This window comes from Ursus arctos, unplaced genomic scaffold (genome assembly GCF_023065955.2).
Source record: "Ursus arctos isolate Adak ecotype North America unplaced genomic scaffold, UrsArc2.0 scaffold_20, whole genome shotgun sequence".
In the NCBI taxonomy this organism is placed as follows: Eukaryota; Metazoa; Chordata; class Mammalia; order Carnivora; family Ursidae; genus Ursus; species Ursus arctos.
Genome location: NW_026622875.1, coordinates 12,189,043 through 12,214,779, shown reverse-complemented (window position 1 = coordinate 12,214,779; position 25,737 = coordinate 12,189,043). Strand labels below are relative to the sequence as shown.

The window sequence follows — 25,737 nt, the reverse complement described above, 5'->3', positions numbered from 1 at the left end:
TGTCTGTTTTAACCTGATATATTTTTTTCCATTATTGGGGGCTCAGTTAAAAATATGATATCTTAAATTTATTTTTGTGGCATCTGCTAATATTTTATCTGCATTGGGATAGCATGAAGAGATTTCCATTTGGAAAAAAAAAAGTTTTAGTTATAATCATCCTCACTAGCATAAAATACAGGACAAGAGGTATCTTTTACAGACGGCCCTCTCACACAGTTTCAAAGAAATGATAAATCCTTGGGGTGGCTACTACCTTAGCTGATATAAGATCTCTCCTTGATGTGAGATACTTTGTACCACTTAAACGTTTAAAGCGTGTTTACCGTCAGGCTCTACCCTCTCACTGACCAGCAGCACCTCTGAGGTCAGCAGGTGTAATTCCCATACTGACGGAAACAGTGCTGGTCATGGCATTGAGCTCCTCACTGTGAAGTCTTGGCCCATCTCCTGACTTTGTCCTTGAGCTTTACTCTCAAGGCCATTCCAGGGTCATCATATGGGTAACCCTGGGACAGACTGTAAACAATGTTTATGCTCGTGTCTATAAAATATAGTAACAAATTTGTGGTGTGCATGAAATCACAAAATCACAATTTCTGAAACCATCAGACAAATCACATTTCCTGGTGTTTTTGTTGGAAAATTCTCTACTTAGACAAAACATTTCTTTTTATTAGTTGTGAGCACATTCAGGCTTTATGTTAATTTTCCCTAGTATGACTAGATTTGAATGCAGAATTACCCTTCTGCTAAAGGCATCCTGAGATCATAGTCTAAAAATACACTCTGTTCAGGGTGACGTTTTTGTAATAAGTATAGAAGTCGTTTTAATTATTCAATTTTAAAGCATTTGGGGCTTTAATGACTGTAGAGAAGGCTTTAATCCAGGAAATCTGCCTTCAAAACCCCACCTGAGACTTTTCGATCCTTTGTGTAGTCAGCCCTGCTGATGAGGGTAATCATATAGAGATTCAGAAATAAATGAGATGGTCATAACCAGCTGCTTACTGGAACTTGAATGCTGGGTCAACAAATATAGGGATTATAACGCTGGAAGCAGCCAGGTGACTAATACGGACCATGGTTGCACTCAGAGAGGATGGCCGCTAGTACAGATGTTAGTGTTTGAAGACACAGCACATGCTTGGATCCAGCCCAGGAAGAGGTTCTGTTGAAGGAGATGATACTGTGAGCAGATCGATGATATCAGGAGCAATAGGAGTACCTGAGCAGTTTCAGGGTTTGTAGTCAAGTAGGTGAAGACTCCTATTTTTTTAGGGCTAACGAGTTTGGCCCCTAAAATGTAGCTGAAGGAGCACGAGGAGGAGAGGAGCTGGGAAGTTCTAATCAGACCTAGAAGCATCTGCTATTGTGCCTGGCATGTAGCGAGATCAAAAATTGCTTGATGAGTGAAAGAATGAAGTAAGGAGTTTCCTGAATACAAGGAAGACAGGCAGAGGTTTGTGGTAGTTTACCTGGCCCTGTGATTCCAAAGGAATCGTCAGCAGGAACCAGAGTACAAGCCCCATTATAGAGACTGCAGCATAGAATGGGGCATACAGCTGGAGATAGCTTAGCGCACTATTAGCAGAGGCAGCCAGGGGCTTGTTGAGGGCCCCGTTGAGATCAGGCAGTAGCTACTATACCACTCCACTGGGTTTTCATCTTCTCAGAAATTCTGAGAGACTGGGTTTCTCAATTTCAGGTCTTCAAAAGATGGCACTGAACTGACTTGGGGGATGCAGGGATTTTTTGGAGAGTTTCCGGTTTTCGCAGACTTTATTCTGCTGTTATGAAATGCACCAAGCAAAGAGCCAGAAAGAAGACTTCCATATTGGGGGCAGATATAACACTCTGAAGGCATTTCCTGCACTGACTGCTTTTTGTATCATAAATCCTCACGACCATCCTATAAAGCAGATATTATTATCTCAACTTTAGAGATAAAGACACAAGAGGTTCGGAAAGGTTAAGTAATTTGCCCAAGGCACATGGCTAGTGCGTAGCAGGGCCGGGATTTTAACCCAAGCTGTACAGTTCCGGCATCCAGGCTGTAGAAACACTAATTGGAGACATGCCACCAACCAGCTCTGGGTCCTTGGTTGATTCATTTAAAATCTCTGACCTTCATTAACATAGAGGGATAAGCTTCAAATATATCATCTGCAAGTTCCTAACAATCTCATAATTATTTCCTTTTCATAAGTTGAGAAAATAAGTAGTTGAAAATAAGTAATTGAATTTACCTGTGTTTCTACTCCCTAAAATTTGCATAAGAAATTATTAAGTAACTGGCATTAATTCTATTATCATTTCTAAGCCCCTAAGAAAAATGTAAAAAGATCATATTTCTCTATATTATATGATCTTTGAAGAGAAATGGATATAGTATTTGATTATCCAAATGTAAAAAATTAAATATCTGGATTTTTTTCTAAGTACTACTTTAAAAAAAATTATTACATTGCCATGCACTATCTGATGCAGAGATAATCCAACCAGAAAACTAAGCAACCTAACCAAATATAGACCATATCTTGTGGCTCACAACTTGGAAGCATCTGGTGTATTTGATCCACCCCAGAAAGATGTCTTCAGCAGTTCTGTCGATTCCAGGCTTGTGTCATTGCCTTGAAGAGCTCTGCATAAGCAGTGGTTATGAAGAGCTGTATCTGAGTTGTACTTCCACTCCACTCCTGGGCCTCTCCCTGCACGCCCAAAGCTTAGCCTTAGCCATCCATAATTTCTGAGGGCAGCTCCCTTTAAGGCACACACACCTAGCTGTCTCGAGGTATATAACTCAAGTTGAATTCCCGCGCATTTCATGAATTTGAAGTAGCCGAAGGATAAAGAAATTCAAAGTTATTGGACTTTCCTAAAAAGTCTTCGGAGCTCCTCTGCTGTTCCTATCGCCTCCCCTTTGCTGTCCTGGTGTTCCTGGGTCACTGTTGTTGGCGGTTGAGTGCTAAAAGCTTTAAAGTCATCATTTGTCACATTTCCAGGAACACCTAGAATTCTTAAATTGGTTTTTAGTGCTGTACTCTCTGGGTTTCCCAACTAGTGATTGAGGTAGGGCCACTTCGTGAGAAAGTGTTTCCAGTAAACTGTTGCCGTGGCCGTCATCCGTGCTCCATGCACCTGCCTGTTCCCCGAGCAGCTTGAGGATGGGCCCAAATCTTAGGGACCAGGCTGTATGTGTTGATGCCTTTTTACTTGGTGGGCCAGAAGTGAGTCTTCTTTATGTAAGTGTTTGTTACTTCAGTAACACTAGATTGAAGGGTAAGGTGACATTAAAAATAAAGCCAGCTGGACATTGTGATTTGTCTGGTCAACAAGTCAGTCTAGAAGCAGACTTTAAAACAATATTTCTTATTTTATTCCAGTCATATGCTGCATTCTTAGAAAAAAAGAAGGACATCGTAATGTGAATTTGTTGAAAACTCCCGTTAGCCTTTGGCTGTTTAATACTCAAAATAATTGTTTATAGGGACTTCTCTTGCTCTTGTGCAGGGGTGTGTGTACCCAGAAACACGGCTTCATATACCTTGATTATGTGCTGTCAAGTAAAAAAAAAAAAAGCTTTATTTTTTTACTGCTTGCAAGTTCAGTCTTTACAAACACACACACACCCACACACACACAGACGCGCATGCACAAAGGTAAAATCTCGAAAAATCGGACAAAATTTGTATTCCATAAATCGCATCAAATACTGATTAGATACTATTTATTGTATATACCCCATCCATTTTTTTTTTAAATCACAAACACTGTTTCACATAATATATTAAAATAAGTTAGGGCCCCTATGATATTTGCAACATTACAGTATGGTAATACCACAGTACTGAAACTTAGAAAGCTCAGTATTAAACAAACAAACAAACAAACAAAAAACTGCAAAACAAAACTGAAAAAAATGACACTTTTCAAACAAGCATCCTAGAACGATTCATGATTACATTGTCAAGTGGAGAGGAAGTAACATTAAACTGCTTTGTTTAACATTCCCATAGCTCTACTAGAAACTATTTAACGCATTTGCTAGTGAGTTTGTGCGCTGGAGAAACAGAGCAAATGCATTCCTACGGTCACGAAGCGGGTGTGTGCAGACGAGCAGAGTGGATGGCAGCCGCAGGGCTATGCAGAGTGAGGGAAGCGCGGTGCAGAACACACGCTCTGAGGCCTGCAGTTTGAGGAGAAGAGAGGGTTAAGTAAACACACGTGGTGATCAATGCCAAATTCAAGTGGTGAGGAGTTCTATGGTAACAGAGGGTAGGAAGAAACCTCTTCATAGTTGGAGATGTGGGCGGATCACGGGAAACTTGAAGAGAAAGAGTCGTGATTCTTGAAGCGTGATTAGGAATTAAACAGGAGGGCTGGGCAGGAACAACCTTCCATGTAGAGGGAAAAGCATTGTTCAGAAGAAAGCTGTGAGGAAACATGTCTCCTTGGAGACCTCACATACAATCAGAGATCTGAACCTGTTTCTATTTTTCAATAGTAGAAGACCACGTAATGTATAGAAGGGGAATGACCCAGGAGATTTTTAACTAGTACTGCCGAGATTGTGATGAGCGGGGAGTGCCAGGGCGTTCGGGCGTTGAAGTTCTCCAGAGGATTCTAACGGCCAGCCAGCCCCGAGAACCACTGGTGTCAGGATCACCTGGAACCAGACACACCTATGTCCCCATCCTAACATGCTCTCCTTTGTGATGATGGACACATAGCTCTGTGAGCCCTTTTTCTTGTCTGAAAAATGGGAGGACTAATAAAGCCCACCTGACAAGACTGTAATTCACTCACACATTCCTTCATTCACTCACTTACTCAGTGTATATTTATTGAGTACTTACTATGTGCTAGGCATTTAGCTAGATCCTGGGGATTTAACAGTGAACGATACAGATATGCACCCCCCAACTCAAAGCAGAAACAATGGAGTTTTTGCCTGTTTGCCCATGGAGTTTATATTTTACTGTTAGGTGAGTTAAATATAATAACATAGGCAAAGCCCTTAGCACAATGCGTGGCACACAATAAACAGAAAGAATTATAGTAATAAGCATGTTTGCACACATTTAGCTAGGGTCATCATGTGAAATTGAATATTGTTTTAATTTCTAATAAAACCTGATTACTATAATGGAATCAAAATATCTCATTTAAAACAAACAAGTGATTAGCCCATAAATGCACCAGCATTAGTAAGATTACAATTTGTTTTTCTCTGCTGAGGGTGTTCACTGGCAAAAGGCAATCATAAGCCAGCCTTCTTTATGCCTTCCAGGAACAAAGATATCTGTAAATCATTATTACAGGGATGTAGTCAGTATCAAATACACCAATTACGTAGTTATATGTTATCCTGTGGATGCTTCAGAGAAAATCGGATGCACTTGATAATACCATAGCATTAATGTCTGTCCTTGCGATTCTGCCGAACCCCTCTGCAGGATGGCTTCTGGAAAGGAGACTTGGCAGCGGCCCCAGTTCAAGCGCCTCACTAATCTGATTAGGGCACTGATGGGGCCAGGCAGTGACCTACCTCCAACAAGGTGCTCTTTGAAAAAGGAATGTGACAAATTTACAAAAACTCAAAATAAAGGAAGGAATGTTGCACTTCCTGGGGGCAGCTTTTGGAATCAAGTTTCAAAGTACAGGGCTATTATTATCATCAATCCTCTGCTGCTTTAGCAAATAGCTCCACTTATCTGGAGAGGGGACAATTGGAGAGAATGCTTGCTGAATAGTTGATGTTTTAGATTTTTCACGCTGCTAGATTTTACTTGAGGACAGTGCCCTAAAATTCTTCAGATTTGAATTTGCTCTGTGCTGCATTAGTCAGAAAATCAATTCACGTGATGACTTTGTAGAAATAATCGGGCAGGAAAATTGTTGCCAGTTAGTGAGATCAATATTTTTATTTAGGAGAAGTATTCTTTTATCTGTGATACGCAACTGCTGTATTATATGCATCATGGATTATAAGTTTATTCAATGAGATTTAACAGAGCTGCATTTATTGGTCACTGGTCCTGTTTCTTAAAATAAGAATGCTTTTCTCTGCTTCTAAATAATGTACAGTGACATAAACATCTTAGTAACTTTCCAGAGTATACATTAAAAATCCACTACCTGGAAATACATGTTAATTCATAGCAATAGGTTATGAAGAGGAATGCTACAAATTGGCTCTGTTCTCTGTATTTTTTTTTTAAAGATTTTACTAATTTATTTGACAGAGATAGAGACAGCCAGCGAGAGAGGGAACACAAGCAGGGGGAGTGGAAGAGGAAGAAGCAGGCTCATAGCAGAGGAGCCTGATGTGGGGCTCGATCCCAGAATGCCGGAATCACGCCCTGAGCCGAAGGCAGACGCTTAACGGCTGAGCTACCCAGGCGCCCCTGTTCTCTGTATTTTAAACTGGTCTTCTGGTCTTTTATGCTAAATTTCGTATAATTTTTAAATACCTACTAGAAAATTAGAGTGCTGGTCTGGTTGAACTTGCACATATTATATCTGACAGTATGTAAGAGTGTATGTTCCACCTGAATATTTTTGAATAGAAGTCCAAGTTCAAGGTAGATTCACTGTACAGGTCAACCCTTGCCTTAGCTGCCATTAGACAGTGGAGCGGAGTAAGATCAGCTGCTGTTCAAGTAATTGTTGATGGACAGATTGCTCTGGACCCCAGCTTCTGGCCGATTATTGATTGTTTATGTCTGGAGCACTCAGGTAGTTTCCAATTGTCAGTGTTTTGGGCAGGGGTGGGAATAGAGATCAGAGGTATTATTTTAGGCCACTTCGTCAGGCAGGAGCCATCGACCTGGCAGGGCAGCTAACTATGGCATTCAAATCAACACGTCTGGAGGCATAATTATAACTTGAAAATCCCAGTGGAATGTACGGTGTATTATTTCTTCTCCCAAGTGAATCAGATTACGTATCAAATATTCTATTTTCCATGGTCTTCTTAGTAAGAATGTATACACTAGCTGCAAAGATTTCATCCTAAAATAATTTGTGAAGTCAAAAGACGAGTGCATCCCTTAGGACAAGGATTTTCAACCTGAACGCTGTTGACATTTGGGGCTGGATAATTCTTTGGTGTTGGGGGCTGTCCCGTGTGTTGCAGACCACTTAGCAGCATCCCTGGCCTCTATGCATTAGATGCAACAGCACCCCCCAGCTGTGACAATCAGAAATGTCTCCAGATGTCGCCACATGTGCCCTACAAGGCAAAATCACCCGTACATACTTGAGAACCACTGCCCCCAAGAAAAAGAACACTTGAATTCCATTGTACTCTTCTAAATACAGGAGAAGTCAGGGCCAGACTAAATAAGGACATATTTTATTTTTTAAAAACATTTCTTTTGAGCTATAAGAATGACTTTTATATCTCAGTTGCATAGGACTTGATTCCAAAGCTCTCTCGAATACCGTGTAAACTCAGGGTTCATCTAACTTCTTATTTCTGTAAGAGGGAAGAATTAGCTACCTTCTAATGTTCCCTTCATTCTAAAGAAGTTTCTGCGATTCTGTTCCTTACCACAGGGTAAAGAATTGTTAAGAAGTCCTTTAAAGAACAGGATCCATTTTGTCCATGAATTTTTGGGTTTTGGAGACAAACATTATTATTACATAAAACAGTAAACTTCAGGAATTGAAACCCCATTGAATTAGGAAGTTAAAAATACACCACCCATAAGGTGGAAAGATATGGTGCTACATTGTGCTTTAAAAACTGGAAAAGCAAATCGCTAAAGTAGCTTTCAGGTAAATTATTAAGTTCTACTCAAGAACAGATATATTTTCTGATATGCAAATCTTCATATCACAAGTAGAAACCACCCTCCTATATCCATGGAAGCATTCCTGGCAGAAATTCTATCTTGTGACATTTCAGTCAGTGCTATCTTGTGTATTTCTTTGAAAAATCGTGTAGCATTTGTTTAGTTTTCTGTTTCAGACTTCACATTCAGAATGGGTTCTCCCTAGTAAGGTAAATTCTTTGTTAAGTATTTCACAAGGGTGTGATAAGCTGGTAGAATATTTATAGTTTCTCCAGAAAAACATGCAACAAGTGAATATGCCAACACTTTACCTTATGTGTTCAAAAGAAATTGTGTCATCATCATCTTTCACATATCCCGTGAGATTTATTCACAGTTTATATTGACTGTGAAACTCTGTTGGCCACTGGGAGTTCTGCCTTACTTATTCCAAATAATAGGATACTTGCAACCCATTAACGGTTGTAAACAGATCTTTCAAGTTCATCTGACATAGCAGTTATAACATGTATTTCTTAGACAAGTTTCTAGGATTAAATCAGGACAAAAATGGAGATGAGGTGACCACAAGGAAGTTACTGTATTGAATAACTGATCTATTATTCAAAAAGAAATTACAAGTATTATCGATACCGAGTTTCAAAATCCCAGCAGAAATTTATTATATTTTAGAAAAACATTGACTTAATGAATGCTTATTTAAGAAACATTTTTATCCTGAGTGGGAGTAAAGAAACACAGAATTAAATGGGGGGAGGGAGGGAGGGAAGGAAGAATGAATTGTGGATGGATGGATGGAAGGATGCATGGATGGATGGATGGATGGATGGATGGATGGATGGATGGATGAAGGATCGATATATAATGTAGGCTATCAAATTCGAGCCAAGACCTGTATCTTAAATTTTGCTTTTTATTTTATTTTTCAGCCAATGTTTTCAGTTGCACCAAGCTTAGCCACCAATGCATCAGCAGCCTTTAATCCCTACCTGGGACCTGTGTCCCCAAGCCTGGTTCCAGCAGAGATCTTGCCGACCGCACCAATGTTGGTTACAGGGAATCCTGGGGTCCCTGTACCTGCGGCTGCTGCAGCTGCCGCACAGAAATTAATGCGGACAGACAGACTTGAGGTAGGAATGATGAGTCCATTTCTTCATGGACTCCATTCTGATTTTCGAAGTATGCTGTTTGTTTGCTTCTTCCTTGGCCAAAAAGGTTAAAAAAAAAAAAAATTGAAGCAGAGATTCTGGTTTAGTGTTTGGAGCATTTTGTGAGAATTGAGGTATGCTGTGTTTGACAAATGGAATGTGTATAAAAGCCACGGCATCCCTATGTATAACAGTGGAGAGGACCTTGAACCCTGGGGTCAAACTGCCTGTTCGCCTCATTATGTCTCAGGTTCCTCATCCTTAAAATGGACGTAATAACGGCACTTCTCTCAAAAAGTTAGGCCAATGTCTGGCACACAGCAAAGGCTCCCTAAATGTTCATTGTTTGTGTTGCTTCTAGTAAGAACAAATTCTGTTCCTCCCCTAACACTTTTGCTCAGTGACTATGGATCAAGCATTTTAAAATTTATTATTGCAAGTTTCCTCGCAGGCCTCACTGTATTTTGGTTGGAATAGCAAGGCGTGAAGTGTGCTCCGATAGAAGTTTTTAAATTGAGAATTGCATCATGCTCTAAGTCTCAGAGGCAAGGATGATCAGATGTATGTGCTTTGCTATTGCAGCACGATAAAGAAATGAAAGATATAATTCTTATATTGAAGGGTTGTTCAGAATTTCAGCATGGCTATAAATTAATGGATTTGGTAAACTCTACATGAAGAAAAAAAATGGCAACATCACTGTACAGTGAACCTCCAAAGCCTGGCATTCGTGTCCAAATAAGGAACAAAATGACTCTTTCTTCTTTTCCCTGGTTAGGATGAGGCAATACTTCAGGCTGAGAAGTTTTGAGTGTTGTTAATTACTGAGAAAGAGGCAAAATAAGGCTGTTGTGTGAACATAATTGACACTAATAATTTATCAGTTGAGCAGGAATTCATTTAATAAGCACCAATTTCTTGTTTATAGGGTTTCACTACATGCATTGTAGAAAGGATCTCAGATTTCAGCGTCGTTACAACTGCCACCACCTTTTTTGACTGTAGTAACAATAGCTGGTATTTACTGGGTATTTACTATCTACCCAACAGGGCGTTAACCCATCATGCATCACATAGTTCATCTTCAGAACAGTCTTCTGAGGAACATGCTATCATTAACTCCATCTTACAAGGCAATATGTTTAGGTGGAAAGTTGTGGCACAACTTATTCGAGGTCATGGAAAGGATGTTCCAGTTGGGTATGAACAGAGAACTCCATTGTTAAACAGTGTATAACTCGTTTCCATGCATGTGATAGCACAGAGAGGAAGCAAGCAATTTCGGCTCCTGTATATTCTTTAGAGTTGTGTGTTTTCTTGTTCAGACTTAGTTCTTACCTTTCGTGAATATTGTGAAAAAAGCTACTAATGAAGGGAGGACCAGAAGGAGAATTTAGAAAGGACTTTGCGACCTGGTTGCACGCCCCCTGTGGACCAAGGACCTCCGTGTACTGGAGAAACCCTTGACTTGTGGGTGGTTTGTCACTGTGCAGTCATACTTGCTCACTAGGAAACTGATGCTGTTTGCAGATAAGTTAGGAGGAAATTTAGAAAATTATAAATATTTAAAAATTACTGGATGCTTACCATGTGAATCACCTTCCCTCTCCCTCAATCTTTCTGAAGCATACCTTGGGTTCCTAATGTGTAATTGTGGATTGAACAGAACCCAGTAGGCAACCCGGGATGAACTGTAATGAATTAGTTATTAGGAGGAGACAATATTTAGAAAGCTTAAATATCTCTATTGAAATCTCTTTAAAGGCTGAGTTGTGTGGTCAAAACTCTTACAAACTAATCCTCCCACGGTTTTAGGTAGTCTGTAATTGGTTGTATTTTGTATAGTGTTTAATCAAAATGACAACTTCTGGGACACCCGGGTGGTTCAGTTGGTTGAGGGTCTGCCTTCGGCTCAAGTCATGATCCCAGGGTTCTGGGATCGAGTCCCACATTGGGCTCCTTGCTCAGTGAGGAGCCTGCTTCTCCCTCTGCCTGCCGCTCCCCTTGCTTGTGCTCTCTCTCTGACAAAGAAAGGAAATCTTTTTTTTAAAAAAAAGACAACTTTTATCATTAGTTTTGGGTTTCTGTCTTTGTGTGTGTGTGCGCGTGCGTGAGGCGCAACGCTGTGTATTTTGTCTTCTGTACTCTCAAGTGGCTAGCGCTGCATGACTGTCATTTCCTCTCAACCTGGATTCCTCTTATCTAAACGCTTGATGGGGGGAGGGCAGCTTCCTATCTCCTCCCGGCTAACAGATCTGCCGCCGTGTCAGTTACAGTCTGTTAGCATATTGCCTCGGGAAGCTCAGGGGCACGGCTTTCTGCTCCGCACTGAGATTCTAGACGCTCCGCTCTCCAGCTTATCTCCTCTCGCGCTGATTGCACAGCACCCTGGGATCTGAATGACGTCGCGGGAAGCGCGCGCGCACACACACACACACACACGTGCCGATTGGCTGCATGTTTGGTTACTTGGGCTTAAATCTATAGTTTATCTCGTGGAATTCTGAAGTACGTGTCTGAATTTTGAGTCCCTTTTAAGGTGAAAAAAGTTTAAATTAGTGTAAGTATCGGCCAGCTGTTCTTGCCACTCCCTTCCTTCTCTCTCTTTGCTGTGCATGGTTAGACCATAAGGAAATTCAAAATACCATAGAGTATCAGCATTCCAGTTCTTCTGTTTGGAAGAACTGACGCATATTTACAGCACCCGATGTGAGGCTACAAAAAATGTTAAATCCAGCAACAGGAATCCAAGAATAGCGGTTTTGCTAATTATAATTAGGTGAGTAGCCTTGGGTCAAGTTTTTCATCTTTTCTGAGCTTCACATTCCACACATATAAAATTAGGGGATTGAACGAGATAATCTGTAAGATTGCCTCCAGTAAGAACGTCCTAAGGGACATTTAGGTTGTCTTTTTGCTTTTCATGCCAGCTATAAGCTATTGAAAATTTCATTTAAATATAACATTTAAATAAGTATATTTAAATATTTACATTAATTTAAATTTATAACTATATATTGCACATTTTATTAAATATGTAGATGTAAAACACACACATAAACTTTGTATCAGTATCCCGATTATCCGTTCTTTGTTGGATATCTTTTAGGAGACTGTAGCTGCATACTTCCTATACTGTAAAATTCAGTATTTATGCTATTCTCTAAAGAGGAGCAAATCTCTTAAATATTGGTCACTGAAATAAGGCTTTTAAAATTCCGTTTTGTGACTTTGGGATACCTTTTTGTAACTTCCAAGCAGCAGTTTACTTTCAGTGATTATTTTAAGAAATTGTTAAAATCTGTAGGTACTGGAAAGGACTAAGATTTTCAGTCATATCTTTACTTTATTATGAAGAACAGCAATACCCAAGGGAGAGCTAGTGAACATCTTTCAAGTAAAAAATATCATGGGGAATATCTTTGAAACCTTTTAACTGCTGTCTTATCCTTAACAAGAAAATGTCCACATCAGGATAGTGCCAAGCTCATAAATGATACCCAATAACTTATTAAATGAAAGCATAAATGAGCCAGTCAACCAGTTAATTAATTAATCACAAAAGACACATGCTTTATTCAGAGTTTAGTGTAATCCAACAGAGAAAATAAAACATGACGAATTTTTAACATTTGTTAACATTCTCCCTGGGAACATGTTTACATTCTGAGCATTCCAACTACAAAATACGGCGTCTCGTTCACGGCCCTAGTCCTAGAGCAGTGGTTTTCAAGTTTTAATGTGATTAGAATCACTTGGGACGATCGCTAAAAATGCAGGGCCTCATCCTCATAGACTGATGCAGTAGGTTTTCAGTGGGGGTTGGGAGTCTTTCACAAATCTGCCTGGTGATTCTAAATGCAAATAGTCTATAAAATACTTACTCCACAGGATGCCAACACCTGCTATTTAAGTCTTAACTTTTCATCATTTACCTTATGTACAGTTATTTGTGACTCAGAATTAAAAAACTTGCCTCCTCCAATACACTTAACATTCGACATTTTGTTAAGTTACTAAGAACACAGTGCACAAAATGAAATATTTCAAGTAAACTGGTAATTATCAAGGTCATTTATACTGCATAATAGCATTAATCAAACAAAAAACTAACCAGTGGCCCTATATTTCAGATGCTGATGAAGATATTAGGTTGCTGTTTGGTTAACTGCATCATTTTTATATCAACAGTGTATATGAGAAGAACATAGGATATATTCTAGGAAGGTGGGCACACCACTTGACTTCTGATATTTTTCAGTTGGAGCTGGTTTGTTTTAAAGCAGATTACTTTTTTGCTGACAGTTTTATCCTACTGACGTAATCATGACATGAGTACCTATTTAGGCCATTGGATGCTGATTGCTTCCTCTCCTTATGGACACAGAAGAGTCTAGTGACTTTTTTCATACAGGCACAAAACAATATGGTCCTGATTGACTACATACAAAACAGAGCATTTAAAGCTAAGTGAGGGTTCAAGTAGTAGTGGAAGATGTGCCTAGCTTAGATCTTTACAGGCGTTTAATGGATTTGTCATGATCTATTGCATAGAAAAGACATTTGATTCAAAATAAGATTAGAAAAGCAGATGTTTTTAATGAGGTTTATGTTGATAGGATTATTTGATAGAATTATTTATTGGCTTATTGATAGGATTTGATAGGCTTATTGATAGGATTATTTAATTTTGTATTTTTGTGGAGGGTGGTTAGCTACTGTTTGTGTGACATTTTAATTTCTTTAGAAAATTACTAAGAAATCTGATGAGTTTTATGCACACAGGTCTGTGCAGTTTATGTTTTTAATCTGTCATAAGGCTTTAGAATGTCTCCGTAAAATATAGTTCTACCCCCTTTAAAACATCTAGTCCATCAGTTACTATTCTCTGTGGCTAGCTGAAGCTTTGGGAGAGAAAAGAGTTGTAAGTTGTTTAAAAATACAGTAATTACTAAGCTTAGCCACTCATTTTTGCTGTTCTTCCACTCATTTCTTCCTTCAACATAAACCTTAAACTTCCCTATCTTCATTTATCCAGAAGAAGTAGTAAAAGTAACTATAGATTTCAGCGTTGTGGCATAATGACGAGCTTGTTTCAGAGTTGTGTGTTTTCCTGTTCCATTGGTTTGTATCTTTCGTTCGTAAGAATAAATACATGAAGACCTGGAAGTGGATCAAATGGAAGGTTCCTGGGCTTATTTTGTTTTGTTTTGTTTTGAGTTGGCCATTCTTATATATTCAGATTTTTTTTAATTACATGAGATAAAGCAGCAAACTCTTAGCTATATTATGTATTAGAAAAATGCTTGTGCTCTCTGGCCTAATAGTAATGAGGGATTCTGCCTTTTAGATTTCGAAGACGATTCTCATTTGATCTTAACAGAAATCTTCTGAGGTAGCTGACATGGCTGTCTGAAGTTCAGATGGACCAAATTTGTACAATTAGTAGATAACAGATTGAAACTAGATATGACATCATCAGATGTCTGTCTTGGGAATTTAATTATATAATTAACTAAGATCATTACCCATAATCACCAGAATTTTAAAATGTGGAGACTATAATCCTTTTTGAGTTGAAAATACAAATAATTCTTGGCATTAGCTTGTATATTCATGACCACTAATGCTGTGGATACCTTGATAAAATCATTGATTATCCAGTATTCCTTTTTTAAAGTTTCATATAGCTCAAGCTTAATGGAAAATAAAGTCTGTGGTGCTTATTTTTGAACAACAGGTGCATGTGTATGTGTATGTATATATATACACGCACACACACATACACATGTATGTATACATATATACATACTCCTTAAATATTGATACATATATGTAAGCTTATAATAAGCTCCATAGTATTTGTCATGAAACTCTAAAATGACTTCCCAAAATATTAAAGTACTCCCTGTTCCTGTTATGATAAGCTCTCTGTTCCTGCTTTTGGAAGTTATTCTCCAAAAATGACTGAGTTAAATATGGTGAGCACAAAACATATTCCTTCAGAGAGCTCTCTCCTTAACAAACAGGCAAATGACTGTCCAGTTTTGGGTAAGTTCAAACATTGACATTAATGTCCTGAGAATCCCAATGCCTTAACTTGCAGAACATTGCTGAATTTAAGACTACTTATAAAACCTATTATCATTCTGACCATTTTGAAATATGCTTGTCACATTCATAAAAAAAAAACAAAACAAAACCTACAGGTCAAATAACAGAACTGTTTCTTTTAGCCAGATTTATATTGTGTGTTTTCAGCTATCTCTCCATTATCTTACTTAGTATTCATGATTCCATAGCTGGTAGCTATAAGAACTAGATAAAACCCACAATTTCTGATTCTAAACTCTATTTTTTTCTACTATACCACTGCCATTTAATTAACAAAAAAATGTCTACATAGAATAATTCACATTTCTTTGGGAAGTTTTTCTAAGTACTTTTTTCTTTTGATTTTTTTAAGTTATAAACTTTATTGCATAGATGGTTCTGGAAATGGAGTTTAGTGTTTAAATGTTTTCAGTGAAATTCTTTATTGGAATGATGGGTTTTAATGTAAAAGTAGACTCATCTATTTTGTAGGAAAATATATTAAACTTACCTGATTTACAAAACAAATCCTGCCTTAATGTTTATAAAGTAAAAGACTCAACAAACCTTTTCTTGATTGAAACACATTATGTGTTTAGCTAAATAGATGGAATTATTTTAATCTGTTTGAAAACCACTTACCAGACTATAAAAAGTACTTCTATTGTTGACCCACTCATGCCATTTCCGCAGATTTAACCTTAGAAAATGGTTTGTTAAATGTCTATAGCCGTGAATATATTCTTTGCAATATTATTTGTAACATGAAAATATCTAGAAATAATCTAGGTGATCTCTGAAAGAGTGACCTATACTATGCATATCGGTTTGATGGAATTTGATGCAGCCATCACAAATGATCACTCCGGACATTATTTAGGAAAACAAAAAAATCCCACCATTGGGATTCTCAGAACAAAACAGATCACCAAGTAGTAGCTGTATCATCATAACAACTCTTTGAAAAATGTGTGCCTGCAGAAGAGTGAATGAGAAGAGACAAAAGAACCACAGTGTTGTTAGGATTTTAAACCTATTGTGTTTTAAGTTCTCTCTGTGTTAAATCGTTACAGTTTCTTATCCTGATTTGAGTTACAAGATTAAATTTGTTGACGTTTTCTCAGCCACTTATATCCTTTGCTAATATAATATTACATCTAAGGGGTTTCTTTTGGGGATCAGCATAGTCTAAAGTTTTCTTGAGTTCCTCAAAGACCCAGGACAAGCCCAAATTCAACAGTCAAGGGGTAGATCCTGCTTTATTGATGGTGATCATTAGACAAAAATGTTGTCTTAAAAGGCCTGGGAAATTCGTTCTGTTCAGGTAGGTACCAGTGACACAGGTGCAACCTGGAGTGGGGCACGCTTCGCCCGTGCCTCTGGCAGATAGCTCTCAGCAGTGCAAGTTTTCATAGGAGAATTTCTGTTTTTTGTTTGTTTTTTTTCAAAAGCAGAAATAATGGGAGAACAGCTATTTCAGTATATTTATTCTGTTCATTTCTCATGTTGGGAGAACTTGAAGGTAGGGGTAACAAAGACCATAAAAAAAGAGCAGATCCTGACAAAGCAGTTGACTAAATCCCTTGAACCTTTGAAAAAGCTGGTTTTAGGACAAATTCTCCGTGGACTCCTAGTTATCAATCCCCTTAAATACATTTAGAGTTCTCCTGAACTGCATCTTGCAAGAGAGGAAACAGTAGAAAGTTTTAATAAACCAGTCCTTAACCTATAGGAACCACACACTCACATGCAGGAAGCGAACGTGGAGGAATGAGAAGGTGTCTCAGAACGACCATTTGTATGTAATTGGAATCTCGGTTTACATCACTGAAAGTAAAAAGAATGTTGAGACAGAGAAACAAAAAATCAAAAGCCCAGCCCTCCGGTTGTATTCTGGGAGACTCACGCTCAAATGTCTAGCACCAGGCACTGGCATAATTGCTTTTTGGAAAATAACAAATCTTAGATTTTAATAGTGATTATGAAAGAGCCCACAAATGGGCTGCTTTCAGATCTTTCTTGTCAGTGTGGCCAAGAGTAAGATAAATCGACAGATAGGGTGTCCTCTCCTCTGTTGCCAGTTCCTTCGTGAGCATGCTCAAGAAAGTGAGAGTTCCTGGAGAACTAACCCCAGAAGTGTGCGCATTCATGTAGTTTCCTATTGCTCGAGCTGGCGTGGACACGGGTTTGCCTCAACACAAAAACTGGCTTTTTGTTCGTACGTCATAGTATAAATTCAGCATAAATTTCATATACATACATGAGAAGTTTTTGTTCTCAGTTCAGTGTGCGTCTGTCTTCCTGGTGGTTTTGTTGAGCCTAATCCAGTTACGTGTTGGTTAGGGACTGGGGATTTGTGGTGTAGAAAGCTCGGCAGCTGATTCCAGCGCTCAGCCAGAGTGGAGGACAGTGGTTCAAGGGAACAGCTTCATTACTTTTGCTTTTCAAATTAGAAACTCCTGGTTACCCTTATTTTCTTCTGTTCGAGAAGACAGATGCAATGAGAAAAAAATAAGAGGGTCTTCTGTAACTTCCTAAGCCATCTTTGGATTCTTAGTCTGTCTCAGAGTGTCTGGCCTATAGTATTTATTCAGTAAATTTTTTTAAAGTAAATAAAGTGAATGAGGTGATGAATAAAGTTGGTTCCTTGCTGTGTAGATGGAATACAAGGCTTCAGTTAGCTTGAGGTTTAAAAATAGTGCAAGATGTCATTTATAATGCTCATTTTCAGATGTAGCATGATACAAATTATAGCGGTCTTCTCAAAAGGAAGCACTTTGCTCAATAATGGGCTATGGATGTAATGGGGTAAAGTACCTAGGATTGAATGTGATCATTTTATGTACACAAATCCAAGAAAACCTGTGCTTTTAAAATCGTAACACGGTTCCTGTTTCCCTTTGTTGCTGTACTCCAAAATAAAGTGCTTGGGGTCTGTATATTTTCTCAGTTTGTGAAAAGATACGTGAAAAATAAAAACTGTTTCCTTGAAGCACAAAGTAGGAGCATGAAAATATTGAAAGGACATTCTGTGTTTTAGATGGCCCTCTTGTGGTAAAAAGGTCAAACTATCCCAAATGAAGACAGTGCTGGCAACCTCCTGATGTGAGCAGCCATCGTGACAAACTTTCATATTAAGAGTCAAAATTGAGCAGACTCATGAGAAATGATCCATTTTCACTCTTTCCCCAGGGACTCCATCCAAAATTAACAGATACAAAACAAATAGTAACAAAAACTAATCTTCTTCTTCTGCTCCATGTAACTACCAAGTGAATCTCTATTGATCAGAAACATAGCTCTTGGAACCATTTTACTAAAAAGCTATCAAATTTTACACTTTTACTCGTACATAATTTCAGATTAGCACAAAAGTTGCAAAAACAGAACCAAGAGCTCCTGTCCATCCGTCAGCCGGCTTACCTAAATGTTAACCACTCACACGACCGTGTCATCACTTACAAAACAAATTAGCGGTGATATTCTGCTATTGGCCAATCTGCAGACCTCAGTCAGATTTCACCAGTTGCTCTACCAATATCCTTTCCCCGACCCCAGGATCGTTCAATCTGTGACAGTGTCTCATCTCCTTTGCCTTTCACAGCCTTGACACTTTGGGAGAGTACCGATTCGTTATTTTGTAAAACATTCCCCCACTTCAGTTTGTCTGATGTCTTCTCATGATTAAATTTAGGTGATACAGTCTCAGCAATAATACAACGAAAGTGATATATGTGGTGGCCTGTTTTTCGGTGGGTCCTATCAATGGGTGCATGATTCCATTATGTCTTCTTCCTGGCGTTATTAACTTTGATCACTTGGTTAAAGTGGGGCCTGCCAGGTCTCTTCACTGTAAAGTTACTGCTTTTTCCCTTGGTAATTAATAAGTATATCAACATAATTTAAATTAGATGTCTTAGCTTAATTAGTATAAAAAATGCGTTTTCTTTCTCATGGAGATCCTACTGAGATGGCATTATAACTTGTGTACTCAATGAGGAGCTCCTCAAGTTATTTGGTGCTTTGTGTGTGTGTGTGTGTGTGTGTGTGTGTGTGTGCGTGCAAATGATCTTTTCCCCCCTTCACGTGTGGCCTTCTACCCCCAGTCTTGCCGTGTAAGTTAAAATCTTCGGAAAGATTCTCTTTGCTCATGTTGACTGAGCCCCCCTGCGCTTAATGACCTCATAGGTATGTCGAGAGTACCAGCGAGGCAATTGCAACAGAGGAGAAAACGATTGTCGGTTTGCTCATCCCGCTGACAGCACAATGATTGACACCAATGACAACACAGTCACCGTGTGCATGGATTACATCAAAGGGAGATGCTCGCGGGAAAAGTGCAAATACTTTCACCCTCCCGCACATCTGCAAGCCAAGATCAAGGCTGCCCAATACCAGGTCAACCAGGCTGCAGCAGCTCAGGCTGCAGCCACCGCAGCTGCCATGGTGAGTAGCCTCATCAGCTCTGTCTCTGTTAGCGTCAGGAAAGCGAAGTGAACCACTGTATCTGACTACAAGCTATTCATTTATTAACCTTTAAAAAAAATTTTTTTTATTTTTTTAATTTTTTTTTTTTGCTGAAGATATGTTTGTTCAGGTATCCCAGACAATACATAATGAAGTTACCATTCACAGCTGTGAGGGTAACTCCTCCAATGGTTCAGATTGCTCCTAGCCTTGGCCTAACTCTTAATACTCTGTCTTATTCTGGATGTAGGGTTTCTGAAATTTCTGCTTTGTAAAGAACACCTGTCTCCTTTTCAATTTAACGATATTGCCATTTTCGGTCCTCTTATTTTTCTGTGTGCCATCTAATCAGCCATTGTTCCCCTTCGGTGTGTTCTTTTGCACATCAAGGCTCTTCTCTACATATATCTTGCTTTTAACAATGACATAATCTGGAACTATTTAGGAGACTCGCTTAAGCAAAATCGTTTTGAGGAGTAGCCACCAGATTTTCAAACAGTTTGCTATCTAGATCGTCTTCACTAATATTGTGGCATAAACATAATTGTCAAACTAGAGAAGCTTGACTATGCCATCATGTAGAAAGGAGAAGCAGCACTCGAGGAGTTAGAGATTGAATCATTTAGAGCAGGTACCTACACTCTAAAGGTAAATTGTAATGTGATCTAATAGCTGATTTTAATGAGTCCATTCTTTGTTCTTTGCTTAGCTGTTTTAATGTTGTCCTTTTTTTTTTACATAAATATATATATGACTTAATCATGAAAATATTCATAAAACATACTGTGTGGTATTCACAGCACAGTAAAATAATCACGAGAGAGGTCTTTTCTGTGTTTGTTTACGGATACTTGAGCAAAAATACAGAAGGCAGACTCTCTCCTCCTCTCTTCCTTTCACTCTTTTTTTTTTTTCTGTTAGAGTATCTTGTTTGTAATTAACTACAAAGAGGAGTTATCCTCCCAATAACAACTCAGTAGTGCCTTTATTGTGCATGCTTAGTCTTGTTATTCGTTGTATATGGCATTCCGATGATTTGTTTTTTTATTTGTTTTTTCTCACCTACCCAAAAATGCACTGCTGCCCCCATGATGCACCTCTGCTTGCTGTTTATGTTAATGCGCTTGAACCCCACTGGCCCATTGCCATCATGTGCTCGCTGCCTGCTAATTAAGACTCAGTCGGCTGTCAAATCACTGAAGCGACCCCTCGAGGCAACCTTTGACCTGGTACTATGACCTTTCACCTTTTAGCTTGGCATGTAGCTTTATTGTAGATACAAGTTTTTTTTTTTTATCAATTTAAAAATATATATTCCTTTTTCTGTTATAAAGTTGTAAAGTACAATGAAAAACTGAGTGTGGTTTCCTGACAAAATTAGTGGAAAGACTATACTATAAGTACCTGGACGGATATCATACCATGAAAGATTCCAAAAGCCCAGCAGCCCACATTCAGTTTAAGTACATTGTAGAATGTTCTAGTGAAATACTTTAAGGACATTAAAAATGTATTTTTGACTGTATATTTATGTACCTGTTTGGTTAGCATGGCTTTAGTGATAGAATTATTTATTTTTTAATATTTATAGTTCAGTGTTTAAGAAAAAAAAACTTGCATGCTCTGGGACATTTGCATGTCTAGGTAGGTCTGGGGGGAGGAGCAGAGTGGGGTTAGTTTTTATTTTACCTGTTTCAGTCACTCTGTACAATTAACTATTAACATTGCTTATACTCGTCAATCCTCATGGAGCTCGCAGTGCAGCTTTTCTTCTTTCCCCAAATCAGTGGCTTCTCACAGAAAGCCTGAAGCATTATGGGACTTAAAACACTTTAACACATTATAACATGTGCTCTGTCCTAGTGGGGTTTTTTGTTTTGTTTTGGTTTGGTTTGGTTTGGGTTTTTGTTTTGTTTTGTTTTGTTTTGGACAAAAATAATGCTTCCTTTAAAGCTTTTATCTTGCCTTTTTTTTTTCTTTCATTTTTGTTGATTGGATTTTTTTTTTCCACCTGGGTAGTTCAGTGCTCTGCTGCTTGCTTGCTCGTGCTTCCTAACAATTTTAGCCTTCAACTGATTTTTCTTTTTTCTTTTTCTCTTTTTACTGGTATTTGTTTTTTATACTCATTCACTAAACAGGGAATTCCTCAAGCTGTACTTCCCCCATTACCAAAGAGGCCTGCTCTTGAAAAAACCAACGGTGCCACCGCAGTCTTTAACACTGGTATTTTCCAATACCAACAGGCTCTAGCCAACATGCAGTTGCAACAACATACAGCATTTCTCCCACCAGGTAAGGGGTCTGAGCTTGTTAATGAACGAATCTGACCAGCTGCAGAGAGTTGTGCTGGTAGAGCAGATAAGCCATGCCCTCAATTTGCAGTTAGCCTATAGATGAGGTGAAAGGTAAGGTGGTCAACAGTAGAAACTTTCCTGAGGTATCTCATGTGGTTTTCCTTAAAAACTAAGAAGTTTAGCTTAATGACAAGTGGATTAAAGATCAGTGTGATGTTTTATATATTTATTTTTGTTTGTGTAATTTGGAATTGAAACACAGTTCTCTCTCTTTTTTTTCCTCCTTCCTCAACACTGTTATATGTCTGTCAAGCTATTTTATGACACTTTCCTGCTGTAAGACCCCTTTGCCTTCATGATTCCATAGAGTAAATTTGAATTCTATGAAATGACACTTGCAGTTTTGGTTTTTATTTTTCAGCCTTTTTGTTTTCAAGGTGGAGAATAAAAAACAAACAAACAAAAACTGACTCTGTGTTCCAGAGCTCTTAAAAATTGCTCTTACTGGTACCAATCAGTACATTGCTTAAAATCATTATTTGCTCCTGAGCTAATATTGAAATAGTCCTACATGGCCAGGGAAGTTTACATCTACTATTGAGTTATACATTTGTGGTTTCAGTTAATTTCAAGTTAGTCACATAAACATACTCGAGAGCTATCCACATGGTATGAAATTTAGAAACATGAATCAGTCATTTAATTACTTGAAAATTTGTTATTTTTACTCTTCACACAGGAGAAATACATATTAAACTTCTTATAATCTGGAAAAATACATATTATTTCAGAAAATACACATTAAACTTCTCATAATCTGGAATTCAACTGATCGGAGACTCTAATCCCATTTTCCTCTTTCCCTCTTAACCTTTCTGAAATAATTGCCATGGGTTCAGAGATTTATTTAATAAAATGATTGTATCTTACTAATTAAATTAATAAATTAGTGATGAGGTATGTAGGTCAGAGGTCCAGCATCATTAGTATATTACCCTATATTGACAGTATTTAAAAGCATTAAGTTCATAGTGCCATGAGGGAATGTGAAAATTTATTTTTGAATCATGAACAAAAGAATAAAGTACATTCACATTAGTTTTTACTGCTAAGCAAGACTTTCTATACAGTGCATCTCTGAAAGCTGGCCATCCATGTGTAGACTATGTAGCAACATTCAATGAACTGGAGTATCCGGAGTATTCCATGAATTAAAATAGCATATGCTTTAGGCACCATGGATAAAATATTTGTACTCACGAAATAGGGTCTATCGAGTTGCAGTTTGTCTATTTTAGAGTACAAATAAATCATTTTGATCTGTAAAGTATTTATTGCATTCAGAGGAGAAAATCTCTCTTACATTTTATATATATTTTATATATTTCTCTTATATTTTATAAGATTAAAACTTTTTTCTCAACATATATAGGTTTTCAGAGATTTCCAGAATTTAATCTTCTTGCTTTTATATAAATTGCCATGCCCCTAGGTTAATGCCATCTTCAATAAATAATCTATCAATTTTTCTGTAATCAGATAGCTAAACAAAGTTTAAAGAGATTGTAGGTAACCACCATAATCTCTGAAGAAATCGAAGATTGTTTTTGTCAGTTTATTTTCATTAAAACATTGCCACTCAAAGTGAATGTCTTTAAAATCTAAAAATAAAAAAAAATCTAACTTCTTCCATATATTATTTAAGGAAATCTAACATTTTTGTCTATTTATAAAGGGGTTTTACGTTAGTTTCTCCAACAACATGCTAATGACTAAGGACTAAATAAGCTTATCCATTAATTGCATTTATGCCATGATATTTATGACAGTAGTCTCTCCCTAGAAAGGCTTATAGTCTGTGGATAAGCCAGAGCAAAAGATGTTAGATAAGGATCAAGTCAGGGAAAAGCAATAAACACATTCATAATTCAAAATCATACTTATCTCTCTGTTCTAGAAACTAAGCATTGTTAATTTAAATGAAATGTGTTACAATATATTGAAATGTGCTGAAAATGTTAAGATATATTTGCATTTTTATGATGAATTTTGCATCAGAGATATTCTATATTCTGTCCTTGATATTTCTGATCAATATGATATGAAATTATTACAATAGTAAATAAAATTGCACTTATTTGTAACCCAGTTTTAAAGGGCTTAACCTTTATTAGTCTCATACTCAGAAGTAGGTGATAACCTTCATCATTCTTTTAAACTATTGTCATTATCTGTCTTACGTGCGTGTGTACAAAAAAATTGGCTCTAAAACATTAAAAGGTTAAAATGGATAGCCCATCTTTACTTCTGCCAAACCACTTTGTCAGACAGCCAGAAGGGAAAGGAATGTAATGTAGAGAATGTAAACTAAAATGCCTTAGGGGCCAGGCAGGAAACGTAAACAAATGGAACAAGAAATAAATTAGGAACTGTGGGGTCTGGGAGGCACTTGGGAGCACAAGGCCCGATCTAAAGGGGACAGTGAATGTTTTGACTTAGCCTTTAATTGCCTGGGGACTATCTGCCTGGCAGGTTGTACCTGTTTTACACTGCACCTCCTCTGTGGCTCCATTTACATTATAGGGTAGTTGTGTCTCTGCCTCCCGTGGTTGGTTGTGCAAACCTGCACAGTCTAATATAGTGGCCCTGATGTCCGGGGATGCCAGATCTTCTGACTTTTTTTCCAGTCATTCACCTCATTGGCATGTTTATATGTGAAATTTCTCAATTTTTAAAATTTTTCCAAATAATTCAGTTTGTTAAATGCCCTTTAAGAACTGTAGGAAATCCATCCTACCACAAATTCATGTAATCTCATATACAATACCTGGGAGAAAAGGAAGTTTATTTTCCAAAGACTACATTATTCTGCAGACATACAGATGAATTCTATGATCAGAGCATCCTACCTGCCCACAATATAATAATTTGGAAGGTATATTCTGAAGGCTCTATTGGAACTGAAAAGAAAATAGAAGTTATTTATTTTTTGCAGCTTAGTTTAGAGCTCTGTAGTCTCTTGCTTCAGTAATAATTTCAGGGGTATGTAGGTCTATTTCATTGAAGTTACAGTGAAGCATAGTTGTCTAAATCATTAAAGGAGGTGACTGTGTATACAGACTAGGTTGCTGGCGAAAGATCGGGGTTCAGTGGCAAGCCAGGTGGCTAGCTAAAAAAAATTACTGTATATCATAACTTTTAGTAACAAAATTGGACTTACATGGCATCTACCCATTTATCCATCTATCCTTCCGACCGTCTGTTCTCTTCTTCCCTCTTATCTTCCTTCCCTCCCTTCGTCTTTTCCTTCCCCATTTTCCATCCATCCATTCATTGAATCAATGCCACATGGTATACCGGTATTGACACTAGGGATTACAAATTTATAACCCAGGGGCTAAATCTAGAATCCAGAAATATTTGTCTAGGAGTGTTTAAATAAAAACAAAATGTCAGTCCTTTAGAAGGTCTGCATTCTCTCCAGTTCCAAGCCCCACAACTCCCCATGGCTTCTGGCCTAGTTGTTTCACACATTTTGTTCAAAAGAGCTACCTCTGTTGAGTGTTTGCTCTGTGCCATACTACACTGGATAATTTATATACATTATCTTACTTGTTCTCAAGCAATCCCTAAAGGTTGGCTTTAATAGTCCCATTTTACCAATGAGTAATATGGGGCCTAGAGAGGTCCAGTGATTTGCTCCAAGTTGCATGGCTTATAAGGTTTAGATAGAACTAGAAATCAGGTCAGGTGGGTTTCAGTCAGTCTCTCAACCTCTATGAACTCTTTACATGAAGTCCTAAAAAAGGATTTGGCCTAAAAGATGAACTAGGCCTTATTGATAACCTGACTCCATGACTGGGGTTTTATACCCTCCATCTCATTTAAAAATAAATGGAAATATTACATTAGGTTCCCATTCAAGTTTCTTTT

The 25,737-nt window shown here is 38.0% G+C and overlaps 1 protein-coding gene across 50 annotated transcripts in view; it reads left to right on the top strand.

Moving 5' to 3' along the window:
• The window catches only part of MBNL1 (muscleblind like splicing regulator 1), a 197,087-nt gene that overhangs the window by 157,480 nt on the left and 13,870 nt on the right, over nt 1-25,737 (top strand). For 25 of the 50 annotated variants that reach the window (XM_044383495.3, XM_048215997.2, XM_026497310.4 and 22 more), the window contains 4 exons: nt 8,732-8,932; nt 19,232-19,489; nt 20,686-20,739; nt 21,649-21,802. In XM_044383495.3, coding sequence (XP_044239430.1) covers nt 8,732-8,932; nt 19,232-19,489; nt 20,686-20,739; nt 21,649-21,802 — 667 coding nt within the window. The remainder of the gene's footprint in view (nt 1-8,731; nt 8,933-19,231; nt 19,490-20,685; nt 20,740-21,648; nt 21,803-25,737) is intronic. The other 25 variants (XM_048216004.2, XM_048215989.2, XM_048216001.2 and 22 more) reach the window with 1 other exon arrangement.